Source organism: Rattus norvegicus, chromosome 3, assembly GCF_036323735.1.
Source record: "Rattus norvegicus strain BN/NHsdMcwi chromosome 3, GRCr8, whole genome shotgun sequence".
Classification (NCBI taxonomy): Eukaryota; Metazoa; Chordata; class Mammalia; order Rodentia; family Muridae; genus Rattus; species Rattus norvegicus.
In genome coordinates, this window is record NC_086021.1 from 35,175,407 (window position 1) to 35,196,780 (window position 21,374).

At 51.4% G+C, this 21,374-nt stretch overlaps 1 protein-coding gene across 2 annotated transcripts in view; it reads left to right on the top strand.

The window, feature by feature from the left end:
• Positions 1–19,226, top strand: part of Ass1 (argininosuccinate synthase 1) — a 49,868-nt gene extending 30,642 nt beyond the window's left edge. Inside the window, exons 12-16 of one of the 2 annotated variants that reach the window (XM_006233911.5) lie at positions 545–609; positions 8,746–8,877; positions 13,307–13,463; positions 17,557–17,622; positions 18,916–19,226. In XM_006233911.5, the coding sequence (XP_006233973.1) occupies positions 545–609; positions 8,746–8,877; positions 13,307–13,463; positions 17,557–17,622; positions 18,916–18,961 (466 nt within the window). In that variant the 3' untranslated portion in view covers positions 18,962–19,226. The remainder of the gene's footprint in view (positions 1–544; positions 610–8,745; positions 8,878–13,306; positions 13,464–17,556; positions 17,623–18,915) is intronic. The other variant, NM_013157.4, reaches the window with a different exon arrangement.
• Positions 19,227–21,374: the final 2,148 nt, after the last annotated feature.

The following is a 21,374-nucleotide window of genomic DNA, read 5'->3' on the forward strand; positions in this document are numbered from 1 at the left end:
GAACTGCCACCTCAAGCAAACACAGGCCTGGACCTGTGTGACAAGTGGTCACAGCTGAAGTTCATGACCTGGAGGTCTGGCAGTTTAGGCCCTGTAGACACAGAGTGCCCTGGGCCGAGGGTATTGGTTTGTCATTGGTATTGGTTTAAATCTACAACCCAGGAAGACAAAAGTTCCAAGTCTGCCGCCACCTCCCATGGTCGGTCCGGCTGGGGCCACAGGCCTTTGGCCAATTCAGGCATCAGGACAAGAAAGATAAGTCCTTGGTGAGGGCTAGAGCCAAGCAAGTCCCAGAAGCACAAGGAGCACACAGAACGACCCAGACAATCCGTTCTCTTTCAGGCCCTTAGGTTACCCACCTGTCGGCTTGGGCCTGTTTTCCTGGCTCAGGTGTTCTGAGTCATAGAGCCCGAGACAGGGTCAGTCAGTATGCCCACATAGGTTTCCCCTCAGCCAAGCCATAGAAAGGCACCTGCTCAATGGGTGGCCTCTGTCCTCCAGCCCTGTGGCAGCACCTGAATCCAAGTGACCTGTTCCTTTTCAGGGGCAAGCATGGAGTAGGGCGCATTGACATCGTGGAGAACCGCTTCATTGGAATGAAGTCCCGGGGTAAGTGTGTTGACACCCGGGGGCCAGCTTCAGAACCTCTGGAGCTCCCGTACCACTGGGTACCTTTTACCCCAGGCCTCCTTGGCTTCCCTTTGCTTTCTCTTATGCACCCCCCTAATGAAGTGAGGACTGGGGGTGAAGTGTGAACTGTGGCCTTTGCCCTGACTTCTCAGGGTGCTTCGAGAGCAACTGCCTCTCGTGTTGGGAGGGGTCTAGGAGAGAGGTCGGCCCGGAGGTCAAGCTGTCTTGTGTCACGGGCGGGCCAGTCAGGTTAAGAGGCGGACCATGCAGGGCCAATTTCGTGGTTATTAAAGGCACTTCTCTAGCACCACCAGGCACACAGTAGAGTGGGACTCCTGCCAGGGGGGGCGCTGTGAGCTGCACCCAAGAACCCTAAGCAGGCCAGGCCAACTCAGGCACGTCTCCAAAGCCTTTTTGCTAGAGACAGATAGGCCCTCCCTACCTTTCTGTGGCATGCCTGTCACTTGGCTGGTCTAGGCTGCCACCATGGGACCACACGGCCATCTTATCCCCTTCCTGACTTGGAGATGGAGAGTTGGTCCCGGGGCTATGCAGAATTGGTCCCCAGGTACCTGCCTCTGTTTTTTCACCAGTCCCAGTCAGTCCTGGGCCATTTTCTGTCTACACCCTCTTCCTCTTCACTTTCCCTATCCACTGAGCACCTCCATCTCAGGTCCCTGTCAGTCTCCCCCCCCACCCCGTGTGTGTGTGTGTGGTGTGTGTGTGTGTGTGTGTGTGTGTGTGTGTGTGTGTGTGTGTGTGTGTGTTATCAACGATGCAATGTTTTAGGGCACTCCCACAATGTTGGCAGTTAGAGCCCCGGAACTTGGGGTGCTTGAATGTTTAAATACCAGTGACACCGGTAGGGGCTTCAAATCACTTTTGCTTCATGGTTGATTGGGGACAGTAACAGCCAAATAAAACCAGGCCACGGTTCAGTCCCAGTCTTGGTCCTTGGGGAGATTTTTAAATCGAGATCCCATGTCCCAAGAGAGCTGACAGGCACCAGCTGTCAGTTGTGAGAGAAGATGCAGATCCTAGACCCTGGCTCTGGAGCCTGGACCGAGCGAGCTGCAGGCCTCAGTTTTCCCTACTGCGTCCTGGGTCTTGCCACTGAGAGTTGGGGGTGGGGGGATTGGGAGGAGCAGTGGTTGCCCATCCCCAGGGTTTTCCTCTTCCCACATTGATCATCCGTGAGAATTTGCACAACTGCGGCTCTCTTGAGAAGGCCTTGTAAAGAACAAAATGCTAATGAGTGTCTCCTTTCTTTCCCAGCCTACCTTTGTCTCTTACCTATTTAACATCTGATTAAATGTCCCTTTGTCTCCACCTGCCCTTGGGAGCCACACAAAGGAATTCCTCCAAGGCAGCTCTAGGGGCCTTGGGAGAAAGTAGCACCTCATTTTACAGATGGGGAAACTAAGGCCCTGAAGGGGTAAGGGCTCCCTGCAAGTTACCGGCAGGACTTAGATTGAGGCTCAACCGCCCAGTGGACATTGGGAGAAGCCCTCCGAGCCCGGACTGTGGGGATGGACAGATCCAGGCTCAGACTCAAGCATGGTAGTGTGAACAAGTCCTGGGGGAGTGTTCCAGTGCTCCTGGGTGAGCACAAAGGCAACCTTAGGCCCTCTGGAGCCCAGGGCTGCTTGGGGATGTCGGACACCAACATCCTTCCTGTATCCTTACCTGTAGTGGGTATCGCTAATTGGCTGTGCCCCTGTCCTACTGAGTCCGGAGGCAGCTCAGCACAGCTGGTAGGCACTGCCAGTCTGACGGGGCAGTGGGAAGGTAAGGGTTGGCCGGACCCAACCCTGACATGTCTTGCTGGGTGAAGGGGCAAAATGAGTGGAAAGAGGTCACAGGTGGTGATAGGAGCTGAGAAATCAGGGAAGACAACCTGGAGAAGGCGGCAGTGGGCAGTTCCCAGCTGGTTGAATGTATGACGGAGAGAGAATAGATGGAGCAGGGGGTACCCAGCCGGCCTGGTGGCAGGTCTCTGCAGACCCAATGTTGAAGGCCAAGGCTTTGTCACATAGCCTGAGTCCTGATTCTGATTCCGTCTCCGCTGAGAATCAACCCTCCTGAGCTTTTACTTCCTTACCTGTGAATGGATTGAGACGCTGTGTCTTGGAGGTAGACTACCCTCCTGACTGAGGTCCCTTAGAGACCCACAGCATGAAGCTGAGTGTATCCCGACCCCACTGGCTCCTTGTCACCCACCTGGAGCTCAGTCCTCAAACTCTCCCTACATATGGTTGTGTCTGTCACCTGTGGGCAGCTGTCCGTAAAAGCACAGGACTTTAGTCTTGGGGAGGGAAATTGCTGTGCGGCCTTAGGCAAATCGCTTTCTGTCTCTGAAACACTAATCTTCGATTGGAAGAGCTGGCAGCCTAGGAGATCTCTCCGGGAGTTTACGCTTGCCTGTCTTCGTGCTTGGTGATTTTAGGGTACCCTGTCTTTATTTCTACACTCCAAGCCTGTGTGAGCAAGCCAAAGCAGACAATTAGTGAGGATACTGTGGACTCCTCTGGAGGAGTTTACTTAGGTGAAGGGTGACAGGCCGCCGTTAATGGTTGAACGTCATCTGTATCGATTTTACAAGGCTGGTAATTGACATTCCTTGAGAGCTTACTTTTTTTCTTCTGGGGGAGGGGAGCTGGAGCACAGGGACCCTGGGTCTGGGTGGTCTGGCTGGCATGGCAGGCCCTTGTGGGGAACCACAGGGTCAGAGCCTGAGGACTGGCAAGCCTCAGGTGGACTGGCTTGGTTGCATTGTGGCTGTTCGCGTCCTCAGTGTCACATCATCTTTTTAACTCCAGAGGGGGACTAATTAAGTGCAGTGAATGAAGTCAGTGGGGAGGAGGAAGGGGAAGAGGAGGAGGAAGAAGAGGAGGGAGCCCGGGAGGGAGCCTCCTGGCTGTGACCATCCCTCCTGCCTCAGTGTATCTGTCACCTCACTCTTCTCTGGCCTTCCTTTACGGCTGCTCTCCCCGTTCTGCTCTTCCCTCCCCTCACTGCCAGCCCCCCAATTCCACACGCCAGTCTCAGTCAGCTTTCTTGTCTCCCCTTCTGTCTCTCATCTTCCCATTCTCTCTCCCCCTTGCCCCCTGAACTTCATTTTCAAGAGAGCAGTACGCTTGCCCTTTCAACTGGTCCCCCTGCGTGCCTGTCCAGCCCTCTCAGAAGCCACGCTTGCATAGAACCTTTCAGACAGACAGCAAGGGGAGGCTTGTGAGGCAGAAGACTGGAGCAGAAAACTGGGATGTCGAGTCTCGCTTACCCAGCCCGATCCACAGGATGGGCCACCTGAGCACAAGAGCCTAGAGAATAGCTTAGATTCCCACCCTGACTTGCCTCTCATCACCATGGCAACCACCTCCAGTCTTGGTCCTGGTACCTAAGAAAGGAGCCCTGGGGCTCCAGTCAATCTATCCTCTACTGTCCCTCCATCCCATCCACCTTCCCTAACCCCTTCCCCGCCCACATACCCTAACCCTGACTCTTGTGGGTTTGGTAGAGCCTACTCAGTTTCACCAAATTTCTCAGCCCAACTGGCAATCTTGGCAGCGGATGAGAAGGATTTGAGCTGCTGCAGCTGTGTAGTCCCCACCTCTTCCTTTTGGTCCACTCTCCCCCTCCCACTACCCCAGCTCCTTGGCCTCCCCAGCCACCCCCCCTTCCTAGTGGTAATTAGGGTATGATTGAAGCTGCTCCATAGAGGGCTGCTGACACCTCTGTCTTTCCCGTAAACACGGGGAGATGAAAATAGACACTTGGAGCCTCGGTGCATGTCACTCTGAAGATGTCTGTTGTCTGTTCCACAGCGGCACGGGCTCAGCTGTCATTTCCCCCTCTTTGCTCGGTGGTTTGTATACTGACTGTCAAAAGCCCCAAATCCAGTCTTTCAGAATTGGGTTTCTGTCACCGATTTTTTTTTCTTCAGAACTACAGAGAAATCATCTGTATCCCTACCCCTGCTAAGAGAAGGGAGAGCTTTAAAACACACACACACACACACACACACACACACACACAGAGAGAGAGAGAGAGAGAGAGAACTGAAAGCAAGCCCTTTCTGATCAGTCACAATTAACTTTAACACCGCCTGAGACGGGGTCAGGAATATTGGCTGTGCTCATGTCTCTTGGCTGGGACTTGGCTGTAAGCCTGTGATCTTCCTGACAGCCTTGGGCTGGTACGGACGGACGGAGCCCGCTAGAGGAGATGGCTTCTGCCTGCGCTTCCGCCCCCCTCTTTGCCGATGGTGCCTCATTTTCCCTGGGGGCATCTGCAATGGGCAGTAGCTGGCAGGCCTTAGGCAACTAGTGGATCTTTCTGGAACCTTAGATACCACCTGTATTCTCCTCTCCCTGGACTTCTGTGGGTGACACTACTGGTTTTCTCCCCCCGGGTGCCAGGCCAGGCTGGAATCTAGATGCTAGCTCTTAGAACCCATGTCAGAGGTTAGCATGTAATATCCACAGTTACTTAGCAACTTCCTGTTCTCCCCTGTCGGGCTCTGAGAGGATGCTGAGAGGGACCATGCAGTCAAGCCAGCATCAAGTTGTTAAGAGTTCTGGCTCCAGTTCTAGCTCTGTACAGATAGCTTGGCTGTGTCCCTGGCTGACTGGGGAAGGAGAGAAATGCACAGAGGGCACCAGAGTCTCTGGGAGTCACAGTGGGACACTCTCACCGCCACTATCTACAGCCAGAAAAAGGACAGGCTTCTCTGAGCTGCACAAAAAAAAAAAAAAAAAAAAAAAAAGATCGCTGCCTTAGTCAGTGTGAGCGGCTGGGCTGTGTCAGAGAACAGGCCATGGGAACTCTTTGTGATGTTGTTGGTGTTCCTAGGGTGACTGAGATCCTGCCTTGAACCTCGTTTTCATCCCTGCCATTTTGGAGGCAGATTCTTGTCTGCATCAGTCTGTCTTTCTAAACAGCCTCAGGAAACTCGCTCTCTAGACCAGGCTGGCCTCGAACTCAAAGTTCCACCTGCCTTTGCCTTCTGAGTGTTGTTGGGTTTTATGTTTGGCTTGGTTTGGGTTTTTTGAGATAGAATCTCAGGTAAGGCAGGCTGACCTTGAACTCCAGTCTCTACCTCCAAGCCTCGAATCCTGGGATTACAGGTGTAGAACAGGACATCCAGTTCATAAAGTTCCTGGAATTCTGTGTGTGTGTGTGTGTCTGTGCGTGTGTGTGTGTCTGTGTGTGTGTGTGTGTGTGTGTGTGTTGCAGTGCTGAGAACTGAACTCAGGGTGTGGGATAGACAAGTGCCTACCGCTGTGTTTTTCTCCATTGTTATGGGTCACTAGTTGTCGTTTTGAGACACTGTCGTGGTCTCTAACCCAGGCAGCCTCTACCACCTGCTTCAACCTCCCCACTGCTGGGATCACAGCCATGTGCCACCAAGACCTGCTCTTCCTGCTGAGGTCACGGGTGGGTCCCTGCCCTCTGGCTGTCAGCCATGGCTTTTCTTGGTCATCCTGCCTGTCACTGCCTCCATCTGGACTTTGCTATTGGAGTGATGAGTCAGGGGGATGGGGGAGTCTTGTGCACAAACTTGAGGACGTCAAAGGGTGTGGTGGGAGTCTATAGGTGGATTCTGGAAGGTGGAGGAGATTGCCTAGGATGGCAGTAAAATGGGATAGGGTGTGTGTGTGTGTGTGTGTGTGTGTGTGTGTGTGTGTTATTTATATGTGTTCATGTATGTTTTGAGATTCATATGTTAGGTGCACTCCACACAAGTGTGCATGTGCAGAGAGGCCAGAGGTCAATATCAGGAGTCTTTCTCCCATATCTGTCTGTCTATCTGTCTATCTATCTATCTATCTATCTATCTATCTATCTATCTATCTATCTATCTATCTCTCTAGAGAGAGATAGACTACTGAACCTGGAGCTTACTAGTTTGACTAGATAGGCCAGCAGTTGAACTCCAGGGCTCCTCCTGTACCAGCTTTAGGGTTACAGCAATCAGCTTTTCTGTAGGCACCGGGGATCTGAACTCTGTTGTCCATGCTTACGTGGCAAGTCCTTTAGCCACTGCACGGCCTCCCAGGCCTGGGGTAGCTTTTACGTGGCACATGTCGCCTGAGCCCTTGCACCTGAGTGCAGTCTTATATTCTGATGAGCGCCGACTCACCGGAGCAAGGCGCTGAGAGGCAACCTAGAGCCAAGACTGGGAACTCAGATGCTGGTCCTGTTTCCCCTTTGAGGCATGGTAGCGTGGACAAGTCGCTACTTCCTAGACTCAGTCTTCCTGTCTGTCCAATTGACTGTTGGCCCAGTTCAAAAGGACTCCTTAGGGGTGCCAAGGCCTGTCACCCCTAGCAGGACTTGAGCCACCGTTTCTATGTACTAGGCCTCTGTCCACATATATTGAGTATTAGGTTGGCCACCCCCTGGAGAATACAGATAGTTTTGGTCCTAAAGGATTTTTCCTTCTGAGTTTTCCAGAACTTGAAGACCAAAAACCAGCCAGCTAGATAGCTCAGTGCATGTAAGTAGTGGCCTTGTTAGCCCTACAACCTAAGTTCAATTCCCAGGACCCACACGAAGGTAGAAGAAATGTCAATTCTGGAGGGTCTGGATTTCATACTCATGTGCACACACTCATGCACACACAACAGTAATCAAAATTAGTTTAAATTTTTACAAAACCGAATGGACACCAGATTATATGATGCAGGGCTGGAACCTAGGGCCAGGCCCTTAGGCCTGTTAGGCAAGCACTGTACAAGAGAGCCCCAGGCCCAGCTCTGGTTGTTGTCTGTGAGGTATGGTCTTGTTTGTTATGGAACCCAGGTTAACCTTAAATACCCGTTCCTCCTTCCTCAGCCTCCTCAGTGCTTGGTAGAATTTGTCCTTCTCAAGACTGGCTAGCATGTCACTGTAGCTGAGTCACACAGGCCTGGCAGACACGTGTGCAGTCTTCTGAGTTTTGTTTGTTTGGTGGCATTTTTTGTTTGTTTCTCTGTGTGGACCTGGCAGTCCAGACCAGGGTGGCCTCAAACTCAGAGATCCACCTGCCTCTGCCCTCCTGAGTGCTGGGAGTAAAGGCGTGTGTCCGCTGCTCCCTGGCTGTTTTTAAAGCTTTATTATGGAAAGACTATGGGGAGTTGCCAGGACAGCCGAAAAGCTGCCCCCGCAGCATCGCACAGCGGAATTAGAAAGGAAGCTTTCGGATCAAATTCTGGGGGTGGCGCTGCTCCTAACCTTCCTCCATGGCATGGTGGACACAGGTTTGTCCAAGGCCATACCGGAACAGGGCCCATCACCAAAACAGGCACAGTCCTGCCTCTTGGTGCTTTTGTGCCTCAGATATAGCTCGGCACTGCTGCGAGGACCTTCCTTTGGTTGACAGCTAAGCCAGGGCCACCCTGTCACTTTGGAGACCTTCTGTCCTGAGCAGGTTGTGTTGTAAATAGGCCGGCTAGGTGTGATGACTGGAAGAGATTCGAGCAAGTGCCTTTCTCCTGGCCTGGGCTTTGCCTTCTGTGGCCAGCTAACTCACAAAGCAGCTGGCCACACCCATCAGCAGGATCCAGGAGCTTGGATTCTTCTGTTGAGCCATCTTTCAAGGCTCAGCTTCCCCATCTGTACAGTGGAGCCAGTGCTCAAGCCCTAAGCAACCCCAGCAATCTCCGGAGAAATAGAGCTGCCCACGCCATGTGTGTACTCGCATGTTCATGCATGTGTGTGCGCAGCCATCTCCCCTCCCCTGACTCCCTGGTGGAAGGGAGGAAGGGATATTTGGGGCCCTGGGCTCCACAGTAGTTGGTTTAATTACAGGTTTTCAACTGCAGGCCGGTGGGCATGCATTGGAGAGGGGGTGCACTGCTCGGAAACCCTGTCATTTTCCCGCGTCTGAGGGCCTCTTCAAAGGGGGGCATCTAGACATTTTCTCCACAAGCCGCAGAGTGGACTGTCGTGGCCCCAGCATGAACATAATGACAGACGCATTTTGCAGCAAGCTGGGAGTGAATGGGTCCGACTGGCTTGTCTCCTGTCAGACGAGTCATTATTATTTTTTTTTTTTTGTCATTTGCTGACAGTTTGGGTTTCATGTGTTTCTCTCTTTTTTCTCTTTTTCCCCCTGCCTGGAAAAATGGCTAGGTATCTACGAGACCCCAGCAGGGACCATCCTTTACCACGCTCATTTAGACATAGAGGCCTTCACCATGGATCGGGAAGTACGCAAAATCAAGCAGGGCCTGGGCCTCAAATTCGCAGAGCTCGTATACACCGGTATGTACGTGTCACAGCTGCCCCTGGTCCTCCCCCCCAGTCCCCCTAGGACTCAGACCTTCTTTTCCATCCAGCATGCCTTTCTCCCATCTAGCCCCACCCACCACTGTCCTCTTCAGAACTCCAAAGTGCACATGGAAGGGTATCGACATTAGACCAGGGCTGAGGGAGAGAGGAAGGGACAGTGGGGTGGCCTTTTTGAGAGTGCCAAGGGAGACCTGGCAGCCTCCAGAGGTGTTCAGCCATGTCCACTACAGCATCAAAAAAGGACTATGCATTCGTCATTCCCGGTGTTAGCCAGACTGGATCCAACAGGTACTTGGGAAGATATAGGGTCCCAGACAACTGCATGGTTTCTACTAATCTCCCTGGTGGTCTAAGGCTGGAAGTGGGTAGGGAGGTGGGGGTGAGCTCTGGGTTGGGCCTTGTTAGTCCGTCCATAGGAGACTTACCAATGTGGGCTGCACAGAGAAGAAGCACATGAGCTCCTGGCACGGGTGGTCACACCTTCCAGACAAACAATACCTCTCAGGACCCAGGCTCTATATACAGCCTTCATAGTGGGAACCAAGGGCCCTAAGCCACGGTCCCTGGTCAGATCTGGCCCGATGCCCACTTTTCTGCCACTTGTGAGCCAAAAATCATTAAAAAAAAAATTTTAAATGGGTTGGAAAGGAACCCAAACTTTCGTGACATATGGAAATTATGTGAAATTCAACACAGCCTTCATGTCCCCATGGTCTCTTTGAGCTGCTTCAGAGACAGAGCTGACTGAGCAGAGACCTGAAGGCATACACAACCTCCAACAGTGACAACACATGCCTATGATCCCAGCACACTCAACCCCTAGAAGGTCAAGGCAATCCTGGGCTACATGATGAGACTAAGACAGGGCTGAGTGTGCTATTGTATACCTACAAACACACACATGCATGCACACACATGCACACACATGCACATGCATACACGCATCTACAAACTCGTGCTCACACACACACGCGTGTACAAATGCGTGCATGCGCTCACACGTGTGCGCGTGTTCATACTCATTTTAGGAGACATTTTCTGACCTTGTCTATCATATTTGCACATCCCTAGTTTGGAAGATTCCATCAGGTAGCCTCTTGGAAAACAGTCTGCTGCCTACAGCCAGCCTTGGCAGTTCTGTGGGCCAGAAGTTTGAGTGTCTGGATAGAAGATGTCAGTCACAGCCACCTGGCTGGGGCCTCTGGCCACGCCTGTCCCCATCCCCATCCTCCCAGGCCTGCTGGAATCCATCCCAGCCTTGGCTGGCACTCCTTCTCTCTTTCATTGTTCTCAGCGTTGAAGCACAATCCCCCCTCTCCAGGTACAGACAGGTGTTTAAATATCATTGCTTCCTACTGACTCGGCAGGACTCCGGTGCTAAAAGGTGGATTCTGGTTACAAAGTAGGATTGACATTAAGACATGGCAGGGTGTAGGGGAGAGCAGAGAGCACCTGGCCTGAGTGCCCAGGAGGCATCCCGAGGCCTGGGCCTGGCAGAGAACAGAGAACAGGCATCCGGGATCCCACAGTGTCAGCGTCTCTCGCTGTCTGCTGTCTTGCTGGCACTGGACTAGGCACCCGATGGGTATTACCTAACTGCACAGAGGTTGGGAAACTGAGGCCCAGGTGGACAGGGATACTTGATCAAAGGTTTTATGTCTGTTAAATGATAAAGGTTGAACCCAAGAGAGGCAGGCTTCAAAAGTCACTCCCACGGGGCCTGGGAAGCAAGGAATGGTTTTGGGGTGCACACAGGAAGCCTTGGCTACAGGCACAGTTCCTGGGCTGAGTCCCTACTCTGTCAGCCAGCAATGAACCCTGTAAATCCCAAAATGAGGCTGAGCAGCGATTAGGAGCTTTCAAAGGAAATAAAACCTTGGAGCGGAGAAAGGAACAAGGCGGGGAGGGAGCAAGACTTAGGCTGGGTCGTTATTGCTAACATTAACTCTGCCTGAGTCCTATGATCTCCAGGTGTCCACAGAGGTCAAAGCCAGCCCTCTGGCAGTCCAGAGCGCTTGATTGGCCCCTTGCTGGAAGGAGACATACTGCAGACCCAGCTTGGCTGGATGCTGCCGCTCACTCCCCTCCCTACTCCTCAGCTGTCTCATCTGAAGAGTAGAAATGGTTACCCAGGACCGTAGCACGGGTGGGCCATGCATCTGGAACAGTGCCAGCAACCACTAAATAACTGAGGCCTAATGCCATTTCTAGTGTGGGTGATGGGAGGCTTTGCCTCTGGTTGGCTTTATGGTCTTATCTATCCGGGCCTCAGTTTCCCCTCCTGTAAATTCCAAGGGTTCTAGGGCTAAGATGTCCTAAGGGGTCTCCTCCCCTCCTACTGAGCACCCCTGGTTCACAACCTACCACTCTACCTTAGAGATTCCCCTTTCTAGCCTTTCTGTGGGCTCAGGGCACAAGGGAGAAACGGGACACAGAAAGTCCTCCTCCTAGGTTCACAGGTTCCCAGGACACTGTCCCTGTCTCTGCCTGGGTCTGCCTGACCATCTCCCTCTATTCTTCCCCGATTTCCCTACTGGCATCCGGAGTTTGGTGAGGCTCTCTTCCAGGTCAGCCCAGCAGGACTCTAACTTCAGGACTCTGAAGGCTCCTGATGGAGTATTTTATTTAGTAGCCATAGTTTGCCTAGTTAACACGCCCCCTCCCCTACCTGTCCTCAACATGAAAATGGGTACAGCGGATAACTTGAAAGGACACTTGTGCCAATCTGAACAGACTCTATGCTCGGCCTGGGCAAGGGGAGCCAGCCCTCTGCAGCTCAGTCCCAAGCCCCGACCACTGTGCACCACAGGCATAACCAGCAGGATCTCCCCTGCACCGTGGGACCAGGCTGTCTAGCCCATTTCAGGCTGGGTCCACTGGGAAAAGAAACTTGAACCAAAGACCCCTGTGGGCTAGAGAAACAGATCTCAAGATAAAGCCAGAGCCAGTGGCTCCTGCGCTGATCTCTGCCCTTCCTATCAACAGCTCCATCTTCACCTGCCTTCCAGCCTGGGAGCATAATGGACTAATTATCCCAACCGAGAAAATCAAAGGGCAGGCAGGACACGGGGATGCGGGGGAAGGGTGATTGATGTCCCCTCCCAAAGGATCCAATGGTGTTTTAAAAGTCCTTGGTTTAGAAGTATTCCATCAGACCTGAATTCTGCCGTGGTCCTGCTGTGTGACTTTTATACGGCTCTTTCCTTCTCTGGACCTTTCTTGTAGGTTTACAGTGAGTGGCCATCAGAGATCATAGTGTTCGAACAGCAGAGTTAAGTGCTCACTGAATCCACGTATCCCTGCAGAGCACTTAAGTAATCACATATTGCTGGACACATGCGTGTACACTCACACACGCGTGTGCGCACACACACACCAGATTGAGCCCACCCTTCTCTGTGGCACCCCTCCAGGCTCCTAACAGTAGCTGGGCCCTGCTAACCTACCCTCTTATCAGGGTAGGAGATCACACACCATCTGGCCCCACAGCTGCCCAGGTGGGCTCACCTTCCCGGCCCTTTCAAAAATCTTGTGCCTGGCCTACCCCTCCCCCAACCCTGACTAAGGCCACCTGCTGTCCCTTGGTACTGGGGCCCCTGCTCTCTCCTAAAGGAATGGCTCTGTCCAGGGCTGTTAGGCTGTAGGGGGAGGAAGTGTGCTTCCCAGGCGCCCTCAGTGCCCTGTGCGAATAGAGGATGCTCTGGTCATACAGAGGAAAGCCATTACTGAGATAGTCATTGCCCCTCAGCTCCACTCACAGACTGGGCCAGCTTGGACAGACTGCTTGCTCTGTTGAGCCTCCTCGTCCTCCTCTGTCGGAGTACAGGGTCGCAGGGCAGAGAAAATAGTTGAGGGCCTTCCCATGGCACCATTCAAAGCAGCCCCACATACCCAGTGCTTGTTGGGTGTCAGGGTTTTACTCAGTACTGCTGTGTTACTTTGCAGGAAGGGGAACAGCTGAAGACCCCAGAGCCCCATAGTCTGTCTGACCACAAACCCAGCTGGCCTTCCTGGGCCCCCTCATTGCTTAGCCCCATGGCACACGCCTCAACCCTATCCAAGATCTCCTATCTTCCTTAGCAAAATGAAGCCCTCCTGGGTCAGGGCCAGGGTCTTTCCATAACTCCTATGCGTGCCTGTGCATGAAGTGAGGGTATTCCTTCCTTCTGACCTTTATGCCTTTGGGGGACAAGGAGGTCATTTCTTGTAAAATGACGGGGTAGGGGTACAAGAGTGGGCTCCTCAACTCATTAACAATAACACATCATGCCAATGCTCACATGTGAGTAAAGCAGACTGAGCCTGTCGGAGGGTAAGGTTCAGGCTTCTGCTCCTGTATCCCCATCCTTCCTGTGCCCTGGCCTGAGGTCATCCACAACACCTTCATCATTCCTTCCTGCAGGTTTCTGGCACAGCCCTGAATGTGAATTTGTTCGCCACTGCATCGACAAGTCCCAGGAACGGGTGGAAGGAAAGGTGCAGGTATCTGTCTTCAAGGGCCAGGTGTACATCCTTGGCCGGGAGTCTCCACTTTCACTATACAATGAAGAGCTGGTGAGGTAGGTTCCCCATACCTCAGCCCATCTGGCCTTGCCTGAGCAACTTCCCCAGCACTTTTTTGCTGATCTCATGTCAAGCTCTTTGTGAGAGTCGTGTTTATGATGAACACATCTGTAATGTCATGGAACTGACAGGCCAGGTGGGAAGAAAAGTGTCAATCAAATGATAGCTGTGAGCTAGGGATGTGGCTAGGAGCGTCTGCCTAGTGTACGGGAAGCACTAGGTTTCAGCTCCAGCACCGTGTAAACCAGGTGCAGTGGTACAAATCTTGTAGCACTCAGTCGGTAGAAGCAGGAAGATCAGAAGTTCGATGTCATTTTCTGATGCAAAGTAATGCTGTCCCGACCGAGCCACATGAAACTGTCCAAAAAGAAAAAAAGAAAGGAAAGAAAGGAAGCAGACAAGCTGAAATGAGGATTGGGAAAAATGGTAGAATTGGAATAGGACAGTCTGGCTGGGTATAAAAGTTAGGCTTGGGAGCAGCTTCCTTAGCAGGAGTTACCTGGAGGATTTGGTGGATCTAGGGTGGGCACCTCTGGTTCTGAACCAGGGAAAGGGCTTGGAAGAATCCAGACATACAAGGAAAGATACCAGGGAGGACGGAAACTAAAGCCAGGTTGTGGAGACTGAGCCAGATTGTAAGAAGGTCCTTATGGCTGCTCTGAAGAATGGTTTTCATGGACTGCACAAGGGCGAGGCTGTACAGTAGCAGGGATGGTCATAAGGTTGCTGTGGTGAGCAATGCTGGCAGTATAGACTGTGTTGGTGACCTCAAAAACCAGATTGAGCCAACATTTAGGAGTTACAGTGGATGTGGAGGAGGATGTATGTCAGTGTGTAGGAACGCACTGGGGATGAGTGGAGCATGGCTGTGTTTCCTGTCAGTGGTGCTGATAGAACCCAGGGCTCTACGCTCCCTAGGCAAGTGCTCTGCCACCGACCTACACCCCAGCTGTAAGGGAATGAGAGTTGAGGGAGTCTCAGATGTAAGTGTAAGTACCTCTGAGACAGCCTCGAACCATTTTGTCTGCTTCTGAGCAATGAGTACAGAATGAGGTGACATTGGAGGGCCTCAGCTTGTTCTCTGAAGTCGTGGACAGAAGAAGCTACTAGGATGGAGGGAGGACAGAAGCAGGGAACCCAAATGGAGCCTCTGGGAGCTTCCTTCTGGGAGCATCGAGCAGAGGGTGACTGACAGCAGGGTTTGGGGGAGAGGCTGTGGCAGACAGGGAGTTGCCTAAGCTGGTACCGCCTAAACCATCCTCCATGTCCATGCCCGGCATTTGTTTTGACGTGGGAGACATGGGCAACACAGTCTTTGCTTATGACTGAGGGCAGCCTGCCCTGAGAAAGCCAGCCATCTCCTCTGGGTGCCACTTGGCTAAACCGTGGGTGGGGGCAAATTCACAGGGATAGGGCAACATTACCCGGAAGTACCCAAGGACGACCCCAGCCCCAGCTGGCTCAGGCTGAGGCTTGCCCTGCCCTCCCAGGGACGAGTCTGAATTAAAGTACGAGTTTTGTTTGGCATTCAATATTATTTCTTTCCTTCCCTTCTCCCAGCCACGTTGAGTTTCTCCCCCTCCCCTCCCCACTTCAATCTTTCTAAACACTTTATAAGCCATAAATATAACCGAATCAGTTTAGATCAGTCGGGGTAAATGTCAAATTATCTTCTCTCTTTCTCTCTCTAGCTCTTTCTCCCCTCCCCCTCCAAATGAACAGCCTCTAATAATCTGCCCAACCCTTCATTAAACCTTACAGTCTCACTCGGGGAGATTAAATGAATAAAGTAAAAAGGGAAGGGGGAAGACGGAGAAAAAAGCTGAGGCACTTATTCTCACTGTGTCTCCGACCATTTCCCTTTTCTTTTTGATTTCTACATCGCTGACTTGAAAGCCCTTGAGTGACAGTGCCACCGGGACCAGCGAGGAAAGCCGCGAGAGGTAGCAGAGTTAGAAATGCCGGGCGCAGTAGGTAGAAAGTAATGTAATTATAGAGCAGGTCAGAGCCACTCGAATGAGCAAAAATAAAAGCATAGAGGTTTTTCTGTAGACCGTCAGAGGAGGTAAAAAAAAAAATCATTGTAAACTCTGTTTCCACACCCCAACCCCCCGACACACACCAAAGCACTGTTTGAAAAAAAGAGGTTTTCCATTCTCAAAGAAGCTCCTCTTGGGACTCCGCCTAGCCTGGCCGGGCAGGGCTGTTTGTCTGGGTTGTCTTGCAAACCGGTGGAGGGGGGTTTTGTAGCTTTGTTTCTTTTTGTAGCTTTGTTTGTTTCTTTTTGTAACTTTGTTTGTTCCTTTTTGTAGCTTTTTTTTTTTTTTTGTAGCTTTGTTTGTTTTTGAGATGCTATCTCTGGTAGCCCAGGTTCTCCTTAGGTTCAATATGATGCTGACCTTGAACCCCTATACGTCAGCCTCCACTTCCAAAGGACTAGGATTAGGGCATGGAGTTTGACTTGGGAGGGGGAAGGAGAGGAGGAACCCGTGGTCCAGGTGAGGGAAGGGGCTCAACCGCCAGTCTGCTCTCAGGACCCAGTACAGGGGCTCGCATAAAGGTGAGGGCTTCGGATAGAGGTGAGGCTGGGTTTCCAGAGCTTGCCTGCCAGAAGGTAGGGAACAAGTGATGTTGAGCCTTGTGTGTTCCTGACACTCACAAATGCACCCGAGCAAGCAAGGTTGGAATATTATCGCACAAGTTGGTGCCCTAGTCTGGACCAGCCTTTCCTAACTAGGCAGGCACAATAAAGGAGACCCAGTACACGAATCTTTTCCCCAAGAGGGAGCATATTGATCAGTGGTCAGCTCCTGGTGTCGTCAGGACCCAAACCCCAAAAGGGAACTCTGGAGAAGAAGGGGAAAAAAAAACAGGAGACGGGGTTGTGGAGGGCTTAGTGTGGAGTGACTTCAGGACCTGAAGAGCATCAAGGTCAAAACCCCAGGCCCAGTGGAACATGCGCAGAGACTCCATGTGCTTTTTAGGGAAGGTGAGAGTGGAGAGTCAGAGTTTTACTATACAGCCCAGGCTAGCTCTCTCCTCTCATGGTGAGTGCCACCATGGCTAACCAGCCACGTGTTTCAGGGGAAGGGCCACAGCTGAGTTGGAGGTGTGGCTTGGTGACATACCACTTGCCTTAAATGCACAGCCCTGAGTTAATTGCCCAGGGTCACCAAAAGAGGGGAGTAAGTGTCCCCAGAGAACCAGAGGCATGGCCTTAGTCATATGATGACCTGCTTCCCAGTCTTACCTCTTTGGAGAGAGCTCCTGAGGGGACAGGCCACTTCCTTGTCCTTGAGAACCTCGAGCGTCTTGACTGTACTGGATTGAAGACCAGAGGCCCATTAAGAGCAAAATGGAAGTCAGGGGTGACTGAGACTTCAGGGCCACAAGTGCCAAACATCGAAGTGGTGGGCAACATCCTCAATTCCTCTGCCCCCGCCTAGCTGGCCCAAGAGGGCCCAATAAGTGCCAGAATGAATGAATGAATGAATGAATGAATGAATGAATGAATGAATGACAGTGGGATGTCAGTCACAGCAAGTGCTCGACATGTGCCAGCCCTGCGACCATGAGAGCCACTGATACACTCCCAAGGCTCATCATGCTCAGTCCTGGGAAACTGCACACCTCCCTAGGCTCTCTGAGATAGATCTGGAGGGTACTGCAGAGAGAGCAGCTGTACTGAGGCCACTGCAGGTGGACAGATGCTGTCGGAAGGCTCTGACCATGGGGTGTCTGGGTGTCAGGATAGGTAAAAGTGACTGTGGGGTTCCATGCTGTCAATACCTGCCAGCCTCCCTTAGCTCCAGAGAACCCGTTCAGCTGCTCCAGATGGCCCTGGCTCTGTGAAGGACTTCGGTTTACAAATGGCAGGAGGAAGAATTCACAGGTCCAGAGTTAGCAGAGCTGGGGCCCAACTGGCACCTTTACCTGCCTCCTGAGACGTACACTCAGGATAGAGGCTTCTGGGAGGTACATTGACAGCATGGCACCTGGCCCTGTACAGGGCTCCCAGAATTAGACTGAGTAGAGGAGAGATTCCGGGGCAGGGTGGCCTAGCCTTGCTAAGTTCTGTTTTTTCTGCAGCATGAACGTACAGGGTGACTATGAACCCATTGATGCCACCGGCTTCATCAATATCAACTCGCTCAGGTGAGAGAGAAACTCAGGATCGCCAGAGGCCTCCCTGGGAAACAGGTCTTAGTGTGACACTGACCCTTCACGCACCACGATGTTCCTGACCTCTAGTTCCTCAGCACCCAGTTAGCTCCCGTTCTCTGTGGGGCCTGACAGCCAACAGAATCAGAATGTCCAGGGGCCTGGACATTGGACTCCCTGAATCCTGGCCTTGGGCTCTAACAATTGCCTTAAAGACTTTGGGCTCCTTGACTGGAAAGACTAGTTGGTGAAATGCCCTGAGGGGCAATAGAATGTTTACACCGCTGTTTCAGAACTGGAGGGTCGGGTGGCAAGTCACTGAGGCCTGGGGCTCATATGCAATACCTGAAGTTGCTCGGACCTGGGGAACTCAGACCCGTTCCCAATCTCCAGGAGGCTCAAGAGAGGGTGTGAGGGAATAAAGCTAACAGCTCAAGGTGTCTGGGGCTGGATGCTCAAAGACAGAAGCAAGGTCATTCATTACAACAGCCGCTACGGCCGAGCTGCCTCTGGCTTCTTTTCTAGTTTATTTTCATTCTTTAAATTTTTATTACATTTATGTGTATGGGTTGTTTTGTTTTGTTTTTAATATGGAAGTCAGAGGACACTTTCGAAGGTCATTTCTTTTTCAAACTTCAGTCCTTTAAGTTTGGCAGCAAACACCTTTACCCACTGAGCCATCTTGCCAGCCCCTTGTTGGCTTTAATTCTTAGAGAGATTTGAAAATTCCCCAGACACGGGCCCAGAATGGTTAAGAAATTTGCCTGGAGTCAGTCAGAGGAGTCATGGTGATGGGAAGACCAACTCTGGGTTTTTCATTGACAACCCCAGATTCACTGGACCTTGTCAGGAAGATAGAGATGGCCTCTCTGTCAGGCAATGTGCCTTGGGTTCCCTAGAGCTACCTCAGGTCTGCAGAGACCTCTGCAGCCAGAGCTCCCAGGCCCCTCCGCCTCCTGCCTCCTGCCTCATCTGTGGCTTATCACCCCATAAACCTTTTGAAACGGCCCAGAACATAATGGCCTCTTCATTCCTCCTATTGCCTGTTAAATGCTTTATCTTCAACAATGACAATGTTTTCCCCTCCGATAAATTAATTACATTATCCTGATTGGAGGAGCCGGGGGAGGCTAGGGCAGGAGAGGGGGACCAAAGAAAAAGACAACTTCCCATACATCTTAACCAACAGCTGCCCCCACCGCCCCCACCCTGCCTGAACTAATTGAACGGAGTGCATGTTGTTATTGTGAAGTTACATTTTTTCTTTGTTTTCCATGTGGTTTACAGGCTGAAGGAGTACCATCGCCTTCAGAGCAAGGTCACCGCCAAATAGACCGTGACAAAGAGGCGCGGGCCTCCCCGCTCTGCAGCTCTCCCAGGCTCCAGCATTAATTGTTGTGATAAATTTGTAATTGTAGCTTGTTCTCCTACCACCTGACTGGGGCTGCTGTGCCCCCCCTCACCTCCCCCCCACCCACAGGCTTTGTTCCCTGGTCCCCTATAGCCTACAAAAGTGGTCATCGAAGGGAAGGGGGGGTGGCAGGCAGCTGCAGAAAGCGCGTAAAATGACAATTAAAAGAAGTTACATTAGTCTTTCATTTGTCTCTGCGTGTGTGCCTGTGTGCTCGTGCCTAGCCCAACATCTGTGTGTTCCTTTAAACAGTGTATTATACCATACATGTATATATGTACACACATATATATATATATAAATACAATGGGGATTACATATATTGTATATATTCATGTTATATACCATATATAATATATACATAGAAATATAACAGAGTACACATATATATGTATGTTTATATATATTATAAACCTACCTCACACACACACACATATATATGTATATATAATGGGGGTATCAATGAGTGTAGGTGCACACAGAACGTTGTACCATTGGATCTCCTGGTGCCGGCACTACAAGCCATTATGAAGCCATCAGACATGGGCACTGAGAACCAAACTTGATCCTTTGCAAGAGCAGAAAACACTCTTAAGCTCTCCACATGGCCCCCGCTCGTTCGTTTTCTAAGTGGTTAAAGTTCATCTTTGCCAGAGAACCTGCTTATCTGTGGGGGGTGGGAGGGTGGGGGTGAGGGGTGGATCCTCCCCTTCCTCCAACAAAAACCAGGAACCTAGGAATGCTCTCTGGTGGTTGTCCTTTAGTTGAGGACATGTCAGCACTCCTTCACTTGAAACTCCTGTGTACGGTGACGACACCACATGAGATGTCCTCCGCACAGCTGAGTGACTTCAGAGTAACCTAAGTCTAAAGCCAGAGCTTAGGAAAAGAGGAAAGTCTTTTGTGGAGAACTAGTCTTCTCTAGAGAACTGGCCCACAAAACACGTCAAGTGGCTGGACACCCGGCCTGGATCTTATCCCCTGGAGTTAGCCTGAGCACCTCATCAAAAGTGATGACAAGTCACCTTAGGTACCCTAGGGTGCCAGAAAATGCAGGAGAGAGGGGCCTGGGGAGATGAGGCAGTGTATAAAAGAGCTTGCCCTCTACCCCAGCACCCAGGAGGCAGAGACAGGGGGCTTGCTATAAGTAAGCTGGTGGAACTTCCTGCTCCATGTTATTAGTCACCCCTGCATCTCCTCATCTTGGAGAGGGAGTTTTTGCTTGTTTTAAAAGTTTACATTTGGGGCTGGGGATTTAGCTCAGTGGTAGAGCACTTGCCTAGCAATCGCAAGGCCCTGGGTTTGATCCCCAGCTCCGAAAAATAGAAAAGGGAAAAAAAAAGTTTACATTTATTTATTGTTAGGGGATACACTCATGTCAAAGTGTACATGTAGAGGTCAGAAAGCAACTTGCAGGAGCCAATCAAACTCAGCCCTTCTGGCTTGGCAGCAGACCCCTTTACCTGCTGAGCCATCTCGTCGGCCCCAAAACACCAGCTGCTCTGAGCCCAGCCTAGTTCTGCATCTTGGGATGCCCAGATTAATGTGAATAGTCACATCATGAGAGTGCACTGCTCTTGCAAACTCCCGGGGTAGGTGGTGCATGCCTGCAATCAATCCCTGGATCGCTCAGGAGCAGGCAGATCACTCAGCAGGATCTCACATGGCCACGTGTCATCGCGAGCCTCATACTCTCTTTTCTACCCTGCAACAAGGCAGAGAGAATGACTTGCCTAAGACCACTCAGCCAAGCCAGGAGCAAAGCCCGCTCACTCCTGCACCTGGTACGTTTAGACGATGCTTTACCCATTGCCCACTCACAAAAGCTACTTACACTTCTCCTGTCTCCATTTCATTCACATTTGTCCTGTTTTTATAATGATTTTTGACAGTTATTTAGTTAAAAGATAAGTGTATCTCTAGGACACTGAATTCAGGATTTCCTAAATACTAAGCTCTACCCTGAGCTACATACCTAGCCCTAGCTAATGCTAGACACACACACACACAAACCACACACCAAACACACACACCACACATACACCACACACACACACACCACACACCACACACACCACACACCACACACATGCACACACCACACACAACACAACACACACATCACACACACACACACACCACAAACACACACACACCACACACACACACCACACACACAGACACAGACATACACACACCACACACACAGACACAGACATACACACACCACACACCACACACACACCACACACACACACCATAACACCACACACCACACACCACACACACTACACACACACCACACACACCACACAGACCATACACATACACACAC